The 19,859-nt window shown below is 36.6% G+C and overlaps 4 protein-coding genes across 4 annotated transcripts; 3 read left to right on the forward strand and 1 right to left on the reverse strand.

The window, feature by feature from the left end:
• Window positions 1-541: 541 nt before the first annotated feature.
• On the forward strand, window positions 542-1,192 carry LOC106080594 (uncharacterized). The gene is made up of 2 exons (XM_013242012.2): window positions 542-650; window positions 714-1,192. The coding sequence occupies exons 1-2, from the start codon at window positions 606-608 to the stop codon at window positions 1,080-1,082; spliced, it is 414 nt and encodes a 137-aa protein (XP_013097466.1). The 5' UTR covers window positions 542-605; the 3' UTR covers window positions 1,083-1,192.
• A 4,556-nt stretch (window positions 1,193-5,748) lies between these two features.
• On the reverse strand, window positions 5,749-6,453 carry LOC106080604 (uncharacterized). Its single transcript, XM_013242021.2, has 2 exons — window positions 6,215-6,453; window positions 5,749-6,154 (listed from the first exon to the last, which is right to left on the reverse strand). The coding sequence occupies exons 1-2, from the start codon at window positions 6,272-6,274 to the stop codon at window positions 5,771-5,773; spliced, it is 444 nt and encodes a 147-aa protein (XP_013097475.2). The 5' UTR covers window positions 6,275-6,453; the 3' UTR covers window positions 5,749-5,770.
• An 8,021-nt stretch (window positions 6,454-14,474) lies between these two features.
• On the forward strand, window positions 14,475-15,072 carry LOC106080609 (uncharacterized). Its single transcript, XM_013242024.2, has 2 exons — window positions 14,475-14,550; window positions 14,610-15,072. Exons 1-2 carry the CDS (start codon window positions 14,482-14,484, stop codon window positions 14,991-14,993), a joined length of 453 nt encoding a protein of 150 aa, XP_013097478.2. The 5' UTR covers window positions 14,475-14,481; the 3' UTR covers window positions 14,994-15,072.
• A 2,654-nt stretch (window positions 15,073-17,726) lies between these two features.
• LOC106080599 (uncharacterized) lies at window positions 17,727-18,342 on the forward strand. Its single transcript, XM_013242016.2, has 2 exons — window positions 17,727-17,835; window positions 17,892-18,342. The coding sequence occupies exons 1-2, from the start codon at window positions 17,791-17,793 to the stop codon at window positions 18,291-18,293; spliced, it is 447 nt and encodes a 148-aa protein (XP_013097470.2). The 5' UTR covers window positions 17,727-17,790; the 3' UTR covers window positions 18,294-18,342.
• Window positions 18,343-19,859: the final 1,517 nt, after the last annotated feature.

Below are 19,859 nucleotides of genomic sequence, written 5' to 3' on the forward strand. Positions count from 1 at the left end.
ATATAAGATAAGGCCCGGTCGAACTTTGCACGCTCTAACTTGTTTTACTTCGTAACTGAACCAGAGTGGAAATGGTGTAGATTGTATGCGCAAGCAATGGTTTGTTGGTATGATATTGGAACTTTTAATTAGTGAGTGCATTGCTCTTATCGCATTTAACTCGGTCAAAAGATCATAGTTATAAAATGCAATTATATGGGAAATACATAGTTTTAAATAATAAAATCCATTGATTGTACAAAATTTTGGTGTCAGGTAACATATTTTGTTTACAAATAAAACTAGGTTATGAATCTGTTTATAGACATATCTTTCCAAATGGTAACCTTTATAAATGACCATAATGTTTATGATAAGAAATAGCAATGGCTTTTTTTTGCTTGCCAATTGATTATTATATTTTTGAGTAAAATTAATTTTTAAAATATTATATTTGGTAGCGATCATTGACAGTGTTATGAGATGTTTGACTTTTAATTTTCCCCTAAAGACCTCCAATTTGCAAAAATTTGTGCAGATAACACATGCCTATATAAAGAATCTTCAGATCATCACTAAACACCAGTGTTCCATAGCTTTCTTTTGATATTCCACAAAATTGAAAAATGACTAAGTTAATTATTGGTCTGGTTTTGTTGGCTTTGACAATGGTACGAGGACTTATTTAATATTTGAACATTTTGAAATTTGTTAATTTTTAAAATATTCACTAGGCCCTTGCCGAACGTCCTTCATGGTATCCCGAAAATGCTGCCGAACTTGAAGTCAAATGTATGAAAGAACATGCTGTGAGTCCTGAAACTGTGGCCAATATGCGTGCCTTTAATCTGGATGAGGCCCCCGCCATAGTTGCTGTTCTCTTTTGCAGTGGCAAGGCTAAGAAAATCTATACGCCAGAGTTGGGATTTGTACCCGAACGTTTTGCCTATGCCATGAAGACGAACGTTAAAATGGACTGCAATGTTGACTACATTCGCAATTGTGCTGAACAACATAAAGATGTGCAGCCAGTGGATACGATGTATTTCAAAGTAGTCAAATGCGTTTTTGACAATAGAGAGGGTCATTGCACAAAAGTTTAGCTTAGCAAGGGTGTGTTCTAGAGAATCTTTATAAATTGAAATCGAATCAATTATAACAAAATGTAATAAAGTTGAGATGGCTGATGAAGAATACAAGTAAACTTTTAAAATCGTTTTAAACTTTCTTGAAAAGCAAACACTGTTGGCTCAGGGCAGTGGGCCCGAAATAAATAGGCGCAAATTGAACAAGTAAAAGCGTGCTAAGTTCGGCCGGGCCGAATCTTATATACCCTCCACCATGGATCGCATTTGTCGAGTTCTTTTCCCGGCATCTCTTCTTAGGCAAAACAAGAAGTAAAATAGAGAGATCGATTAATATGGGAACTGTATCAAGCTCTAGACCGATTCAGAGCATAATAAACACATATGTTGATGGTCATGAGAGGATCCGTCGTACAAAATTTCAGGCAAATAGGATAACAATTGCGCCCTCTAGAGGCTCTAAAAGTCAAGACCCAAGATCGGTTTATACAGCTATATCAGGTTATTAACCGATTTGAACCATACTTGGCACAGTTGTTGGATATCATAACAAAACACGTCGTGCAAAATTTCATTCCAATCGGATAAGAATTGCGCCCTCTAGAGGCTCAAGAAGTCCAACGTCTAAACTAATTATGGCCTGAATAGGTCCATAACCTGATACAGCTTCAATTCTTGTCCATTATCTTATGTTTGCGTAAATAGAGATACCGTGTTATTATTCATTTGTTTACTTCTTTGTGAAGGAGGATCAAGAAGAATTGGTACTCATACATACATTAATTGTGATGTTCACAAACTTAACACCTTCGATCCTATGGTGATTGGTATTTTATTTTATGAGATTTAATGACATTTTATGGCAAAACTACTTTATTTTATGACAATTGCCTTCCTTATTTTCAAATATACATTTTATAATGTTCAAAATCATATGGTCATGAGGTTTCAACTCCTTATACCTATCGCCACAATTTCTTATCATATTCACATCGCAGTCCACTTTTGTGGTCATTCTTATGCCTATGGCAAGACGTTCCGGCTCAAATCCTTTTTCGGGACGAAATACACCTTTTTTTGTATTGAGGCATAAGAAAAATGAACCCACATTGGGTGTATCATCGAGGTGAAAAGATCGAATTGTTGACCAAATTTCAGGGGTTATTGAATGCTCACGCATACATTGTTCTTCAATTTCTGCAGGATTTTCAGGATACCAATCAGGTCGCTGGGCAAGGATCTGCAATAGAATAAACCAAATTATTTGAAACGATATGAAATTATTGTTCATTTATTTTACCGTTCTTGCTGTGAGTATTAGTACTAATATGTAAAACATATTAAATTTTCGAATTTAATTGCGTTTGGGGTTTGATACAAGAAGTCACTTTATTGTCACAGAGCTTTTATTGTGACTGTGGGTCTTTATATAGTGGCCTCTTATCATTTTGAATTGAATTGGGGAGTAATCCGTGCCTGTACCAATTATCTGTAAAATACTTTCGCTCAATAAATATTGACCTGTTTTACAAAAATCTGAATTGATTGATCTGTCATACGATCAGTCGATTAAGCACAAAATAAATTTAAATTTACGAACAACAATTAAAAGCGCGTTAACTTCTGCTGGGTTGAATCTTATATACCCTATCTATAAGTAGAAACCAATAAACTGTGAGAAATAGGGTTAGAATAATGACTTTCTGGTGCTCAACATCGGATTATATGAGAGTTACATTAAAATACAAATTTGTCCACGAACAGGGGGCACACTTCTCACATATCAGTGAGGCTGTGTCATGCAAGTTTAAGTTCAATGATAAGGAAGCTCCTTTTTATAACCGAGTCCGAGTGGCGTGCCACAATACGACACTTTATTGCGGAGAAGTTTTTACATGGGATAATTTTTACTGTTTTTATATCCACAACCATAGGATATTTCATATTCATCTAGTCATTCTATTTGCTATCATCGAAATATGAATTTCCGACCCCACAAAGTATATATATTGTCGATCGTCGTAAAATTCTAAGACGATTTAACGATGTCCGTGTGTCTGTCTATCCGTCGGTCTTTTGCAACCACGTTACAGCCTTCAAAATATGAGATATTGAGGTAAAATTTGCACAGATCCGTATGCTAACCATACGCAGGTCAAGTACTTGAACAGTCCAAATCGGACAATATTGGATATAGGAGCCATATAGACCGATCTGGCGATTTAGGATCTAAAGCCTTTAACTGCTGTATTTATACCCTACACCACTACTGTGGGTAGGGTATAATTATTACCCTACACAGGGTAATATAACTTAGTGAATTTGTTTGTAACACCCAAAAGGAACCGATCGACTCAGAATCACTTTCTGAATCGATATAGCTATGTCCGTCTGTCTGTCTGTCCATATTAATTTGTGTCCAAACTACAGGTAGCAATTTTCATCCGGTCGTTTTAAAATTTGATATTCCTATTGAAATTAGAAACAATCGGTTCAGATTTGGATATAGCTTCCATATACATGTTCGTCCGATTATAATACAATAAAATGATCATTTGTTAACCGATTCTCTTGAAATTTCGCAGGAAGGATTTTTTTTATGACTCTCGGCATTACAGGTGAATTTCATGGTAATTGGATCAGATTGATATATAGTTCACATATATATATATATATATATATTAATATATATATATATATATATATATATATATATATATATATATATATATATAGAGCCACTCGTAGAGCCACTGCAATCGCATTTATTCACGAAACTTCCGAAAACTTCGATATACGCTTTCCTCGACGACTGCCACAGTATCTGAGAAGTTTGTTCGAAATCGGTTCAGATTTACGTATTGCTCCCATATATATGTTAGTCCGATTTTGAGAAATATTGCAAGAAAGTGCTCAGTTTTAAATGAATTCCTTCGAAATTTTGCAGGAAGGATTTTCTTATGAAGCTCGATATAACTGATGATCTTCATAGAAATCGGCCCAGATTTAGATATAGCTGTCATATATGTATATCGCCAGATTTTCATCCCAACATCTACCTCAGGCTCATTGCTTGACCTATCTTGACCAAATTTTGCACAACGCTTTCCTCGACGACTACGACATTATTTGAGAAGTTTGCTCGAAATCGGTTCAGAATTAGATATAGCTCCTATATATATGTTCGTCAGTTTTTGGACAATTTGCAATAATGTTACTACCGTAGTTATTACAGTTTGAACATATTTGCTCGCCGAGGTCCATCAAAATTTCTCAGCAATTGGATATAGGTCCCACATTGTACTTATAGGGTATATGTAGGGTATTATACAGTCGGCACCGCCCGACTTTTGCCCTTCCCTACTGTTTTTTTTATAAAGAGAGCCATTTTAATATATAAATATTGGGTTGCCCAAAAAGTAATTGTCGGTAATATAGTAGTAATATAGTCGGCGTTGACAAATTTTTTCAACGGTTTGTGACTCTGTAATTGCATTCTTTCTTCTGTCAGTTATCAGCTGTTACTTTTAGCTTACTTTAGAAAAAAAGTGCTCGACATTTTTTTTTTATATTTGTTTGCTTGGCGTCAATTTTAATATGGGTACCACATGTATTGAAAGAAATTCATTTAACAAACCGAATCAACGCTTGTGATATGCACCTTAAACGCAATGAATTCGATCCGTTTTTAAAACGAATCATAACTGGAGATGAAAAATGGATTGTTTACAATAACGTTAGTCGAAAACGATCATGGTCCAAGCATGGTGAACCAGCTCAAACCACTTCAAAGGCTGATATCCACCAAAAGAAGGTTATGCTGTCTGTTTGGTGGGATTGGAAGGGTGTGGTATACAATATTTTGAGCTCCTTCCAAGGAACCAAACGATTAATTCGGATGTTTACTGTCAGTAATTGGACAAATTGAATACAGAAGCGACAAATTGAATACAGAAGCGACCAGAATTGGTCAATCGTAAAGGTGTCATATTCCACCAGGACGACGCTAGACCGCACACATCTTTGGTCACTCGCCAAAAACTGAGTGAGCTTGGCTGGGAACTTTTGATGCATCCACCATATAGCCCTGACCTTGCACCATCAGACTACCATTTATTTCGATCTTTGCAGAACTCCTTAAATGGTAAAATTTTCGGCAATGATGAGGCTATAAAATCGCACTTGGTTCAGTTTTTTGCAGATAAAGGCCAGAGTTCTATGAACGTGGAATACTAAATTTGCCAGGAAGATGGCAAAAAGTTATCGAACAAAATGGCAATTATATATTTGATTAAAGTTCATTCTAAGTTTTATTAAAAATGCATTTATTTTTTTTTAAATCCGCAATTACTTTTTGGCAATCCAATATAAATATGTATTGATGGAATTTTGATTGAAGACAGATTTCCTATATATTTAGTCAGAGACATTTCTTCTGATATTTTCAAAAGACAACATTTCAATAAAATGAAAGTGATAATTATCTCAAAATATGGGTAGAAATGAACCATTAGTAAGAAACCGGTGAGAAAAATCGAAAAACCAGCTTACAAAAGTCTAAGTGATCACCCTAGTATTGGTTGATAGCTCGGTCCAATGTCCGCCTGGTCTCTGCAAATTACCTGTATAAAGGGAGTACTTAGCCATCAACCATCGTAAACTCAGTCATCATTATTTCACTGCCTTCAATGTTACCCACAAACTTTTTATTCAGTTTCTTTGATTTTGCTACAGTTTTCACTTATGTTATCAAATAAACATTTCATGGTACTAAAGAACATGGCTTCATTTGAATTAGCAGTTTTAAATTGATCAGCACAGTGTTGAACAGCTACCAAGCTGCAGTTAAGCTTAGCATTTTCTTGTAAACCTTCAACTACTCGTACTGCTTCAAATCCCACATTAGGTCTGAAAACCTGTTTCCCTAAGGCGGAACAAAAGACAAGTGAGCGCATGGTGGGAGTATCTTCCAAGGTAAAGTCGTTTTTGAGTTTCTCCATTATCTCTGCACTCAAGACATGTTTTTTCATGCATTCAGCATCAATTTCAGCGGCGTTCTCTGGATACCACTCAGGACGTTCCGCAAGAATCTTAGATAGATAATTTTTGTCAACAGAAAAAATACATATCATTTTTATTATTTTACTTACACCTAAACCAAATAACATAAGAAAGGCAAAAATTGTGTTAAACATTTTTGAAATTAGCATCCGATTACTCTGGAGTTAAGTTGATGCATTCACTTTTTAATTAAAATGCTTTATGTTAATGTGATGTGTGATTGGCTTCTCTTCTTACCCATTTGAAGGCGATAAGTATATTTAGACTTTGAGGTTAATACTGTGATGATGCTGGTGCTCTCCGTTATCATTAATTTTTCAAAAGTAAGTCGTCACATTATTTTGCACAATAAAGCAAAACATGATAGCAATTCAGCTTAATGTTGCCAAAAAAGTCATTTGAAGCAGTTCGGAATCATTTAGGTAAAGCCAAGTCAAGGAGATATTTGAAATTTTGTTCAATAAGTTTTTCTACCCCTTGAGTAACCCAAATGCCAAATTACAGTAAATTTGGTGGGAAAACCGCGATAAAAGCTTTGGCTATACCACAACGTGGACCGAATACTTGGCAAAGTGGGTACATAAATACTAGATCCTGATATTATAACTGCTCTCCAATGGAGCAGAACATTGGGTTCTCGTACAATATGGACAAATATGCCTTAGTGGGTAACATCAGAGTATTTAACCTTATAAGCTATACTCCTACATTAAAATAATGGGTGATTATAACTATACTTTCCACCACCACTGTGGTGCAGGGTATTATAACTAAGCGCATTTGTTTGTAACACCCATTGATAAGTATACCGATCGACTAAGAAACACTTTCTGATTCGATTTAGCTATGTCCGTCTGTCTGTCGGTCTGTCTGTCCGTATTAATTTGTGTACAAACTAAAGGTAGCAATTTTCGTCCGATCTTCTTTAAATTTGATAAAGGCATATAACTCGGCTTAGAGGTTATGTTTCAGTGGCAGTCTGCCATCAGACTTACTTAGACGTTTTTGTCTATTGTGATACCACAGGAACAGAAGAAAGAAGATGCCTTCTAGTTCCTACCGTTGAACCATTCAGATCGATTTAAAAAACCCAATAACTTGCGAATGTTCACATCCGCTAAATCAGACAGGTTCTCAATGAAATGAAAGCCTAAAGTGTAACTCCTTATAACTGCTAGGTGGTCTATAGTCTCTTCTTCCTCGATGTCTTCACAGCTTCTGCAAAAGTCGTGACCTGTCATGACGGACGCAATGACTGAGGCTAGTCTCGCAAGCTCGTCCGGTTTAGAATTCCCTGGGATATATCTGCACCCAGAACAGGTGAATTTTGAACTGTTCAGCCATCTCGTTGAGAGACCTGCGACAGTCGAGGGCGGTTTTTGTATTCAGATATATATTTTCCAAGGATTTAATGGCTGCCTAGCTGTCTGAGAAGACATTTATGCAAACGTCGTAATGACATTATATCTTAGCTATTCCACCACTTCCTTAGTTGCAAGGATCTCTGCTTGATATACACTGCAGTGGTCGGGTAACCTTTTCGATATTACCAGTTCTAGATGTTTAGAGTACAACCCAAAGCCCACCTGGTCGTTTAGTTTGGAACCTTCCGTATAGAATTCTATGTAACTTCTGTTACCAGGGATATCGAAGTTCCAATCGGTTCTATCGGGAATAGTGGTACAGTAATTTTTATCAAAAAACGGTTGAGATAGGATCCTCACTGCCGGGAACATTGGATATTGCATCAAGGATAACACAGTGTCCGTAGTCGTCACATGACCAATGAGAAAGCTCCCTTAACCTCATGGCAGTAGTCGCTGCATTTTGGGTAGCCACAATGTCCAGAGGCATAAGATGTAGCATTAAATTCAGTGCATCAGATGGTGTCGTCCTCATTGCGGCTGTGATGCACAAAAAAACCATCCTTTGGATCCGGTAAAGTATTGAGCAGTAGGTGGATCTTTGAAGCGCCGTCCACCAGACCACAACACCATGGAGCATAATAGGTCTGACAACTGCACTATATACCCAATGCATAACACGCGGTCTAAATCCCCAACTTTTTGCAATGGCTCTCTTGCTGGTGTATAGGGCAAGAGTGGCCTTTCTTGCCCTTTCCAAAATGTTGGATTTGAAGTTCAATTTCCTGTCCAGCAAAACACCCAGGTATTTAGCGCTTTCTGTAAATGGAACATTCTCTCCCCTCAAAGAGACTTGTTCCATTGTAGGCAACTTGTATCTCCTGCTGAAAAGAACTACTTCTGTCTTGCATGGATTTATACCCAGACCACTTTCGGTAGCCCACTTTGCTGTTGCACTTAGCCGCAATTGCCACGTCATGAGCATACGCGACCACTTTTACGCCTTTTTCTTCCAGAGACAATAATATATTGCTAATGGCTATATTCCAAAGTAGAGGATACAGTACACCTCCTTGAGGAGTTCCTCTGCTGACCCATCTGCCTGCCGTAATGCATCTTTTAGTAAGTAAGTTATTAATAAAATTTCTTACGGTAGAGTTGATGCCTAGAAACTCCAACTCCTCCATGATTGACATCGGTTTTATGTTATGCTACCATTGTATTGGGTTGCCAAAAAAGTAATTGCGGATTTTTCATATAGTCGGCGTTGACAAATTTTTTCACAGCTTGTGACTCAGTAATTGCATTCTTTCTTCTGTCAGTAATCAGCTCTTACTTTTAGCTTGCTTTAGAAAAAAAGTATATTTGATTAAAGTTCATTCTAAGTTTTATTAAAAATGCATTTACTTTCTTTTAAAAAATCCGCAATTACTTTTTGAGGCATACTTGGTATAGATGTTGGAAGTCATAACTCAAGGTCTTTGTTCCAAATTTCATCCAAATCGGATGAAAATTGAGGCGTCTAAGGGCTCAAGAAATCAAAACCAGGAGTCGGTTTATATCGGGCTTTATCTGTTTATAGACCGATTCAAATCATACTTAACATGGATGTTGAAAGTCATTATTCAAATCTTTGATCTAAATTTCAGCCAAATCAGATAAAAATTGGGGCTTCTAAGGGCTCAAGAAGTCAAAACTGGGGGTCGGTTTATACTACATCTGGTTTATATGGGGGCTATAACTGTTTACATACTGATTCGAATCATACTTGGCACGTATGCTAAAAGACATAACACAAGTCTGTGTTTAAGTTTTTAGCCAAATTGGATGAAAATTTTGGCTTCTATGGATTCAAGAAGTCAAAACGCACCAAAAAAAACCTTTGGGACATTTTTATGAGAAACAAAATACTCTCATTACGAAGTTTTTGTTTTATTTGGTAATATGTACCGTTTCGCTTCAACATTTCAAACTTTAGCCATAAACGTAGTATTATCGAGTGTTTGTTTGTTGTAAACCCTTAAGCTTCGTCTACGGTAAAATGATATTATTTTTCTTGTAAACCCAAAAACTCGTTAATTGCAAAAGTGCTTCGACTGCTGCAAACGATTATTTGTGTACCGAACTAATAATTAATCTCTTGTGTTTCTTCTAAAGAGAAAGGAAGAGTATTTGAGCATATAGACCAATAGTTGGCAAAAATACTCAGTCTATTGCAAATTACTTGGTACGTACACAAGAAAATTATCCCAAGTAGACCCATAGGCTTGGAACTCATTGCAAATATGTGCTCGTCACTGGTATAGACACGCAAAATTTTTTCCTTTTTGTTTTGTCTAATCAAACATCAGTCAGCATATTGATTAGCTTGGATGAGTGCGGATGTTCATTTTTAGAGTTCGGTTAAAAAATGCTGGTATGTCCAATGACTAGAATTATTACAGTAATACAATACACAAACGGCTGCCAGGTACAAGAAAATAACAACAAACATTTCTAAGGCACATGCATTGTTTGGTAACATTTACGCGATTGAGAAATATCCATTCCAAAGTAGGTATTTTAATGATCGAAAACAACAACAAACATTTTTTTTTAATTTTATTTGTGGCACAACGAATACAGAAGATCATAATACAAAACTATAATGGGTTTTGTGAAAATGGAAGACTTTTAATATCATTGTGTATCCTAACATCGAAATAAATCGAAATATACTCTGAAATAGTTTGAATTACCAACTGAAATCTGCTTATAATTAGTAAAAATTTGAGTTTGAATTATGCTATAACATTAAATTGGACTTGGCATCCTTTTCAATATCCACAATCTATTTTAAACGTTTGACGTTAAATAAATTGTTAAATAAATAAAAAAAGAATGACTAGTTGAAATCCCCAAAAACATGTTCTATATATCAACAATGAAAGGTATTGTCAGGGTAAAAAACTTTATATTTGTCACAAATTCTTGTAAGAGTTTATCGAAAAAAACATTTACTTTTATCGCAAACAAAGTCCAACGTTTTTCCGAAGAAGTATACTTGGCGAAAACATCCGAATTCTGAAACTAATTCTTTTTTCGATTGTGGGGGCTATATACAAATCAGAACCGATATGGTCCATTTGCAATACGCTACATCTGTGCAAAGTTTCAAACGGCTAGCTTTACGTGTTCGAACGCTATCGTGTTTTTGACAGACGTACGGACATGGCTAGATCGACTCAGAATGTACTCTATGGGGTCGCAGATCAATATTTCGAGGTGTTACAAACGGAATGATTATGGTGGTGGGTATATAAATCCTTAATATGAAGTAACATATTTTTCGTTGTTTGTTTTTGGTTGTCAGTTATCGTAGGGATAACTACCAAACCTATGGTTGCCCAACTTATTTATTAGTTGGAAACCGTGAGAGATTTTATTTTATTATTAATAAAATCACCATATAGTTTAAAATTAATGTATATTTTCAAAAAGTGGTCGAACGGTTCGCTGAACTGCAGTGTCTGGGCCCTTCATCAGCAGCGGATTTCGTCAAATTACCTAGTCAGATATCGTAGGGATAATTATTAAAATATTTTTCACCAAATGGAAAGTTTCCTTAAAAAGTTGGAAAATTGGTCATCCTGAAATTAAGTTTGGTAATCTTTGGCCGAATCTTTAAAATTAAGACAAACATTTTTTCAGTGTGGCCAAAAATTTTAAGAAATACACGATATATTTCTGTCTGTCCGTCTGTCTGTTGTAATCACTCTAGAGCCTTCAAAATTGAACGGTTCAAATCGGACCATATTTGGATATAGCTGCTATATAGACCGATTTTTCGATAAAGGGTCTAACTCCCATAAATGCTTTGTTTATTACCCGATTTCGGGTATTTATTTATTACCGATTTTCTTGAAATTTTCACAGATGGTGCACAGTGATCTCGTGTTGAAAATAGGGTACTAAATTTTTTGATATCTGACGGAGGGGCGAACCCTCCCCCTTACCCTAATTTTCAAAATCGCCAGATCTCGGAGATGGGTGGTGCGATTTGAGCGAAATTTTGTGTGCTCTCATATTGTAACCCAAAAAAAAAATTGGTATCCAAATTTCGGATGGGGTACCTAGGGGGGCCACCCCACCCTAAGACCTATCAAACATATAGTTAGACCAATCACGACAATATGGGACTCAAATGAAAGTTATTTAGGATGAAAAACGTATATGATATCCAATTGTCGCACCAAGTCTTAGGGGGACCACCCCAACCCCCAAAACACCCCTAAACCGGACATATTTAGCGACCATTGCAATATGGGACTCAAATGAAAGGTATTTAAGTGTAAAATACGAATCTAATATCCAAATGTGGGACCACGTTTCTGGGAGTCCACCCCTTCCCCAAAACACCCCCCAAACAGGACTTATTTACTGACCATGGGAATATGGGGCTTACAAAAAAGGTATTTGAGTGTAGAAATAGAATCTGATATCCAAATATGGGACCAAGTGTTTGGGGTGCCGCCTTTACCACAAAAACATCCCTCAAAGGGGACAAATTTACGACCAATATGGGGCTCAAATGAAAGGTCTTTGGGAGTAAATCACGAATCTGATATCAATATTCGGGAAAAGTATCTATGTGGCCACCCCACCCCTACAACACCACCCAAATAGGAAGTATTTGCTGACTTTTGCAATATGAGGCTCAAATAAAATCGTTTTTAGAGTAGAATACCAATACGATATATATTTTCAAGGCCAACTCACTGAGTGGCCGCCCATCCCCCCAAAACACCCCCCAAGGCGGTCATGTATGCCGACTATGGAAATAATGGGCTTAAAATAAAGGTATTTTGGAGAAGACTATGTATCTGATCTCAACATTAGGGACCAAGTGTCTAGGGGACGTCCAGCCACCATAACAACCCCCAAATAGGACGTATTTGCTCATCAATATAATTTGGGTTTGGATAGTATTTGGAGGACCACCCCTATCCCCAAAACACCCTTAAATCGATCATATTTACCGACCATGTCAATGTGAAGCTTAAATAAAAGGTATTGGGGGGTAGAGCAAGAATTGATACCCACTTTCGGGACCAATTTTCTGGGGGTTTACCCCTATCCCAAAATACCCCACAAACAAAAATTTTTTACTTACCATCGAAATATGGGGCTCAAATAAAGTTATTTGGGAGTAGAATACAATTTTTATATTCAAATGTAGGACCATATATTTAGGTCATCACCTCCCCTTCCCCAATACATCCCCAAAGGTAAATTTTTTCGACCATGCCAATATGTGGCTCTAATGAAAGGTATTTGAGACTAGAATTACAGATTACATCCAAACTTAAATTCGTAGACCAATAAAGATCATATGGGATTCAGATAAAGGCACTTATATTGTTAAACTGTTAGTCAAGCGATATACTATTTTCGTAGCATGGTATTTCACTAAAAGCTCTTTAACTGTCGAAAATAATAATTCCAAGGAATATTTTATATATATACCCGAGGTGGTAAGTATCCAAAGTTCAGCCCGGCCGACCTGAATACCTTTTTTCTTGTTTTATTTTTTTATTTCCAAATTGTATATATATTCTTGATCGTGATGTCATTTTAAGTCATTTTAAATCGGTCCATAACCTGATATAGCTGCCATATAAACCGATCTTGGGTCTGGATTTCTTGAGCCTCTAGAGGGCGCAATTCTCATCCGATTTGACTGAAATTTTGCACGTAGTGTTTCGATATCACTTCCAACAACTGTGTTAAGTATGATTTAAATAGGTTCATAATCTGGTATAACTGCCATATAAACCGATCTTGGATCTTGATGTCTTGAGCTGCTGGAGGGGGCAATTCTCATGCGATTTGGTTGAAATTCCGCATGAGGTGTTTTGTTATGACTTTCAATAACTGTGCAAAGTATGGCGCAGTTATGTACATAACCTGATATAGCTTCCATATGAACCGATCTGGGATCTTGACCTCTTGAGCCTTTAGAGGGCGCAATTCTCATCCGATTTGGCAGAAATTTTGTACAACGGATTCTCTCATGACCTTCAATATAAGTGTCTAATATGGTCTGAATCGATCAATAGCTTGATACAGCTCCCATATAAACCTATCTCCCGATTTTGCTTCTTGATCCCCTACAAGGCACAATTCTTATCCGAATGAACTTAAATTTTACACAATGACTTCTACAATGTTCAGCATTCATTTATGGTCCGAAACGGACAATAACTTGATATAGCTCCAATAGCATAACAGTTCTTATTCTTATTATTGCCTAAAAAGAGATACCGCGCATAGAACTCGACAAATGCGATCCATGGTGGAGGGTGTCTAAGATTCGGCCCGGCCGAACTTAGCACGCTCTTACTTGTTTAATATTTATTTTTTTCGTTTCTATCCCAATGTGCGTTATAGCTAATGCTTCTCTGCTCAATCACCACTACTGCTGTCGCCTATTCTAAAAATTTGGGCCGATATTACACCAGTCGTTTCGCGTGACATATCTTGTAGTTCTGAGTCTCCTTTTTAACTAGCATTTTCATTGGTGTGTTTCAAATTCAATTAGTTATATTCATCCATTCTAAAATGGCAGATTTTTTACCATTTTTTTTTTTTCGTTTCTATCCCAATGTGCGTCATAGCTAATGCTTTCTGCTCTATCATCACTCATGCTGACGAATATTCTAAGAATTTGGGCCGATTTTACACCAGTCGTTTCGCGTGACACATCTTGTAGTTGTGAGTCTCCTATTTAACTAACATTTTCATTCATTGGTGTGTTTAATAATAATTCGATAATCACTCTAAAGTTTACAAGTGAAAATAATACAAGGTGTAATTAAAACTTAATAGATCGTTTTTCAGTTTCAGCCATTAAATATGAAGTCATTAATGGTAGACATTTCCAAAGGCTTTTATAAAGTCAGTGTTCAAAGTTTAAAATAACTTTTAATTTGGGCATCATCTAACACAGTCGGATGTCATTCACACCTCAAATTGGAAATATGGGTAAAATAATTATAATAGTTGTTCTATACATCGCTGGGGTAAGTTTAACGCACCATTAATATTTGCCACGTAAAGACTTTTATTTGAAATATTCCAGGTATTGGCTGATAAACCCGATTGGTATCCTGAAAATCCCACCGATATTGAGAAAGAATGTCTACAGCGTTATCCCATTAGTAAAGAAGACAAGACGGACATTAAAAGCCTAAAACTTAACGATGTTCCCAATATGAGCTCTCTACTGCTCTGTGTGGCCCATGGCCAAAGTGTTTATGACATTGAAGATGAACTCAAACCGGAACGTATTGTCTATGGCCTTTATAGGAGTCTGCATTTGAATTGTGATGTCGGTATGGTCAACGAATGCCTAGATCACCATCAAGATCATCGTGAAAATGGTAAACATGAAGATTTTCTTTATGCGTTTGTTCACTGCGTTTTCGAAAGAGCTGCCGATGAATGTGTCTTCGATGAACAGTAGTAGAGAAAAAAACTAAGCTTTCAGAGAAATTGGGGTCTTTAGGAAGGCCTTATAGAAATTTTGAATCAGGGATTATTAATCACCGTAAAAATGTAATAAAGAATATGTGAATTAAAAATATTTATGATCGTTTTCCATAATCTTTCAATGCAATATGTACGAGGGTATATTTGAACTGATTTATGTAATAGTGAGCTGTTCAATAGTAAAGAGTGCCTTTTGAGTATGAAACATTGGTACATTCTTTTCAAAATCACATTTTGCTTAACTTTTAAAAAGGAAATTTCTATGTTTTTCTATTCCAAATAGAAAGAAAATCTTTGTTACCAATTAAAATTTGAATTTGCAATGTCCGTCTGTATGTCCATGTTAATGTTCCGAATTTCCATCCGATCAGATTCGAAGAATCAGATTTGGATGTAGCTCTCATGTATATGTTCGCGCAATTTGCACTAAAATTGCAATAACATCGCTATTTGTAACCGAATTCACCTAATTTGGCACGAAGTCATTTTCCTAAGACTCTCGTTATTGCTGTTGGAAAGATAGAAATCGGCTCAGATTTAGATTTTTAGATTTTGTACAGCGATTTTCTCTGTACAGATTTTGGTGGAAATCCTGCCTACCCAATGTGGTTAAGGGTATGAAAATGTCGGCTTTGTGCGGCTTTGAACCGTCCTTATAATGCCCTACACCACCACCGTGGTACAGGGTATTATAACGTTGTGCATTTGTTTGCAACGCTAAGAAGGAGAAGAGCTAGACCCATCGACAAGTTTACCGATCGGCTTAGAATCACATCCTGATTCGTTTAAGCTATGTCCGTCTGTCTGTCCATGTATTTTTGTGATCAAGGTACAGGTCGCATTTGTTGTCCGATTGTCATGAAATTTTTCACAAGTCTCTTTTTTGTTCCAAGGACCAAAGAATCGGTTCAGATTTAGATATAGCTCCCATATATATCTTTCTTCCGATATGACCGTTTAAGCCTGTAGAAGCCACAGTTTTGGTTCGATCATTACAAAATTTGGCATGAGGTGTTTTATTTGATGTATACGTATGTGTGAACAATTTCATCGAAGTCGGTCTAAATTTAGATATATCTCCGACATGTATCTTTCATCCGATATTGCCCTTTAAGGCTGTAGTAGCCACAATTTAGGTAATATCGTAAGAAAATCTTACAAGGCTCTATTTAATATTTCAATAGGTATGCAAAATTAAAGTCTGAATAGATTTCGATATAGGTACCATGTATTGAAAGAAGGACGTATTCTCGGTGGTGTAGGGGATTATATAGTCCGGCTCGCTTGACTTTTGCCTTTCCTTCCCGGTTTTCTATTCTAATTAGAAAGAAGATTTCTGTTACCTTATAATCAATACTCCCGCTATCGACGTAAAATTTAGTTTTATACCCTCCACCATAGGATGTGGGTATACTAATTTCGTCATTATGTTTGTAACACCTCGAAATAAGCGTCTGAGACCCCATAAAGAAAATATATTCTTAATCGTCATGACATTTTAAGTCGATCTAGCCATATCCCTCCTCCCGTCCGTCCGTCCATCCGTCCGTCCGTCCATCCGTCCGTCCATCCGTCCGTCCATCCGTCCGTCTGTCCGTCGAAAGCACGCTAACTTTCGAAGGAGTAAAGCTAGCTACTTGAAATTTTGCACAAATACTTTTCATTAGTGTAGGTCGGTTGAGATTGTAAATGGGCCAAATCGGTCTATGTTTTGATACAGCTGCCATATAAACCGATCTTAGGTCTTGACTTCTTGAGCCTTTAGAGGGGGCAATTCTAGTCCGATTTGACTGAAATTTTGCACGTAGTATTTTGGTATCACTTCCAACAATTGCGCTAAGTATCGATCAAATGGTCCATGTTTTGATATGGCTGCCATATCAACCGATCTTGGGTCTTTACTTCTTGAGCCTCTAGAGAGCGCAATTCTCATCCGATTTGACTGAAATCTTGCACATAGTGTTTTGGAATCACTTCCAACAACTGTGTTAAGTATGATTCAAATCGGTTCATAATCTGGTATAGCTGTCATATAAACCGATCTTGAATCTTGGCTTCTTGAGCCAATAGAGCGCGCAATTCTAATCCGATTTGGTTGAAATTTTGCGTGAGTTAATTTCAATAACTATGCTAAGTATGGCGCAACTCGGTATATAGCCTGATATAGCTGCCATATACACCGATCTGGGATCTTGACTTCTTGAGCATTTAGAGGGCGCAATTCTCATGCGATTTGGCAGAAATTTTGTACAACTGCTTCTCTCATGACCTTCAACATACGTGTCTAATATGGTCTGAATCGATGAATAGCTTGATAAAGCTCCCATTTAAACCTATGTCCTGATTTGGTTTCTTGAGCCCCTACTAGGCTCAATTCTTATCCAAATGAATTGAAATATTTCACAATGGCTTCTACAATGTTCAGCATTCATTCTTCTTACCAATATTCTTTGTTTGCCTAAAAAGAGATACCGCGCATAGAACACGATAAATGCGTACCATGGTGGAGGGTATATAAGATTCGGCCCGATCGAACTTAGCACGCTCTTACTTGTTTTTTTTTTTAATTCTGTTTGTATTCATAAAATATTTTTATTATCATCCGTTGGTATCAAAATTTTTCCAGGAAATAATTTCTAATTGCTACGAAATGAATGCAAAACAATATATTATACATGACAAAGATTTATTTTTTATAATTTGTTGCAGGTGTCAGAGATTAGTTATTTTTCGCCATTTATAGTGTTAACATTGAATCTTTTCGTTGTAAAATGGAAAAAACAATTTTTATTTTACTAATTTGGGCTTTCTTGCAGGTTGGTGCTTTCAAAACACTTCAAATCTTTCTTGAGGCATATTTTTGGTGTTGCAGGTCCTTGGCGATAAAAACGATTGGTATCCTGCCAATGCTAATGAAATTCAAAGAGGATGCAAAGAGCAACATCCTGTGCCTTCTGAAACTATAGATCAAGTCCAAAGGGGTGAAATTAATGACAGTCTTGCCTTGAGAGCCTATATTCTGTGTGCTGCAAAGGGTCTCAATGTGTTTAGCCCTGGCAAGGGTTTCGATGCTGATCGTTTGGCCTATGCCTTAAATAGAATTGGGGCAAATCGAAAATGTCAACGTAGCCGTGTACGTGAATGTGTTGAAAAGCATAAGAATGTTCAAGCGGATGATGCCAAGGCTTTTAGCGTTGTAAAATGTATTTTGGATTTAGAGCATAGTAAAGCCGATGAGGACGGACCTGCCAATACATGGAAGAATTGTGAATAGCTTTGTTTTGTTTTAAAGAGGAATAATAAATGTCAGCAATTTAAATTTATTTATTTGGGTTGAGTTTGATAAGGATCATCAATTTGATGGAGTAGCTGACACGAAGTGTTACCAAGTTCACACTGGTATATCTGTCAAATTAGAGAAAGGATAGACATAATTCTTTGAAATTTGAAACGGTTAGAGCTGAGGTGTTATCGAGATCATGTACAAAATTTCAATGTAGTCCGGGCGCCTCTTGGCAGGCCCATATTTTGGTCACCTCGGCATTTCAAAAATTTTTTTGGTCTGCCAAATCTTCACTTGTGGTCCGATTACCAAAATTTAATAATATCTTTACTGGTTTGAAAATATTAGATTTTTGATTTATATACGCACCACCATGAGATGGGGTGTATACTAATCTAGCCATTCTGTTCGTAACACCTCGAAATATGGATCTGTGACCTCATAAAGTTTATATATTCTTGATAGTCTGGACATTTTGAGTCAATTTAGCCATGTCCGTCCGTCTGTCGAAATCATAATAGCGGTCAAAAGCTAGCCGCTTGAAATTATGCACATATCCATTTTATTTATATAGGTCGTTGGAGTAACAATGTAGCTCCCATATAAACCGATCTCCTGATTTAACATATTTATCCCCTAGAAGCCGCAATTGTTATACGATTTTGCTGAAATTTTGCATGTAGTGTTCTGTTACGACTTTCAACAACTGTGCAAAGTACGGTTGAAATCGGTCTATAACCAGATATAGCTCTCATACAACTCGATCTCCCTATATGACATGGAAGCCGTAATTTTTTTCCGATTTGGCTACAATTTTGCGCGTAGTATTTTCTTATGACTTCCAACAACTGTACCTGGTAGGTTGAAATTGGTCTATAACCTGACATAGCTCCCATATAACCCGATCTCCCGATATGACATCTCGAGCCCCTGCAGTCCATAATTATTATCCGATTTAATTAAGATGCATGTTTTTGATAAGTGAAAAAATGTACAAAGGCTTGGTGTTGTATCCGTAAATATCGGATAATTCAGTTAAAAGTAATATAGATTTGTCATGGAAAGTATTCTCAAAATGCAAAGCGTTTTTATTATATATTTCCATTTCCGACCACACAATGTATACATTTTTCGAATCATTGTAAAATCTTAAGGCGATTTAACGACATTCGTGTGTGTTGAACGGACTAAATCGGACCATATTTGAATATAGTTGCCATATAGACTGATCTGCGGATTAAGGGTCCAAAACCCATTAATGATGCAATTATTATGCGATTTCGCAAAAATTTTAAACAGTGAGTTGTAAAAAGACTCCCGAAATCCGACCCAAATATGATTCAAATCGGACAATATTTAGAAATAGCTGCCATATCAACCGATCTGCCGATTTAGGGACTAAAACCCACAAAAGTGGAATTTATTATCAAATTTCGCTGAATTTTGAAACAGTAAATTGCTTTAAGCTTCCCGTCATTCGACTCAAATATGGTTTAGATGTAGCCTCCATATAGATCCATCTGCCGGTTGGGGGTCTAAAGTATTTTTAAATCATTT

This window comes from Stomoxys calcitrans, chromosome 2 (assembly GCF_963082655.1).
Source record: "Stomoxys calcitrans chromosome 2, idStoCalc2.1, whole genome shotgun sequence".
Classification (NCBI taxonomy): domain Eukaryota; kingdom Metazoa; phylum Arthropoda; class Insecta; order Diptera; family Muscidae; genus Stomoxys; species Stomoxys calcitrans.

What these genes read in the sequence shown, in the direction of transcription:
- LOC106080594 (XM_013242012.2), top strand. Translation starts at nt 606, where the DNA reads ATGACTAAGTTAATTATTGGTCTGGTTTTGTTGGCTTTGACAATG. An exon ending in TTTTGTTGGCTTTGACAATG is followed by an intron (nt 651 to 713) that starts GTACGAGGACTT and finishes AATATTCACTAG; the next exon opens with GCCCTTGCCGAACGTCCTTC.
- LOC106080604 (XM_013242021.2), bottom strand. Translation starts at nt 6,274, where the DNA reads ATGCTAATTTCAAAAATGTTTAACACAATTTTTGCCTTTCTTATGTTA. An exon ending in TTATGTTATTTGGTTTAGGT is followed by an intron (nt 6,155 to 6,214) that starts GTAAGTAAAATA and finishes TATCTATCTAAG; the next exon opens with ATTCTTGCGGAACGTCCTGA.
- LOC106080609 (XM_013242024.2), top strand. Translation starts at nt 14,482, where the DNA reads ATGTCATTCACACCTCAAATTGGAAATATGGGTAAAATAATTATAATA. An exon ending in TTGTTCTATACATCGCTGGG is followed by an intron (nt 14,551 to 14,609) that starts GTAAGTTTAACG and finishes GAAATATTCCAG; the next exon opens with GTATTGGCTGATAAACCCGA.
- LOC106080599 (XM_013242016.2), top strand. Translation starts at nt 17,791, where the DNA reads ATGGAAAAAACAATTTTTATTTTACTAATTTGGGCTTTCTTGCAG. An exon ending in TAATTTGGGCTTTCTTGCAG is followed by an intron (nt 17,836 to 17,891) that starts GTTGGTGCTTTC and finishes TTGGTGTTGCAG; the next exon opens with GTCCTTGGCGATAAAAACGA.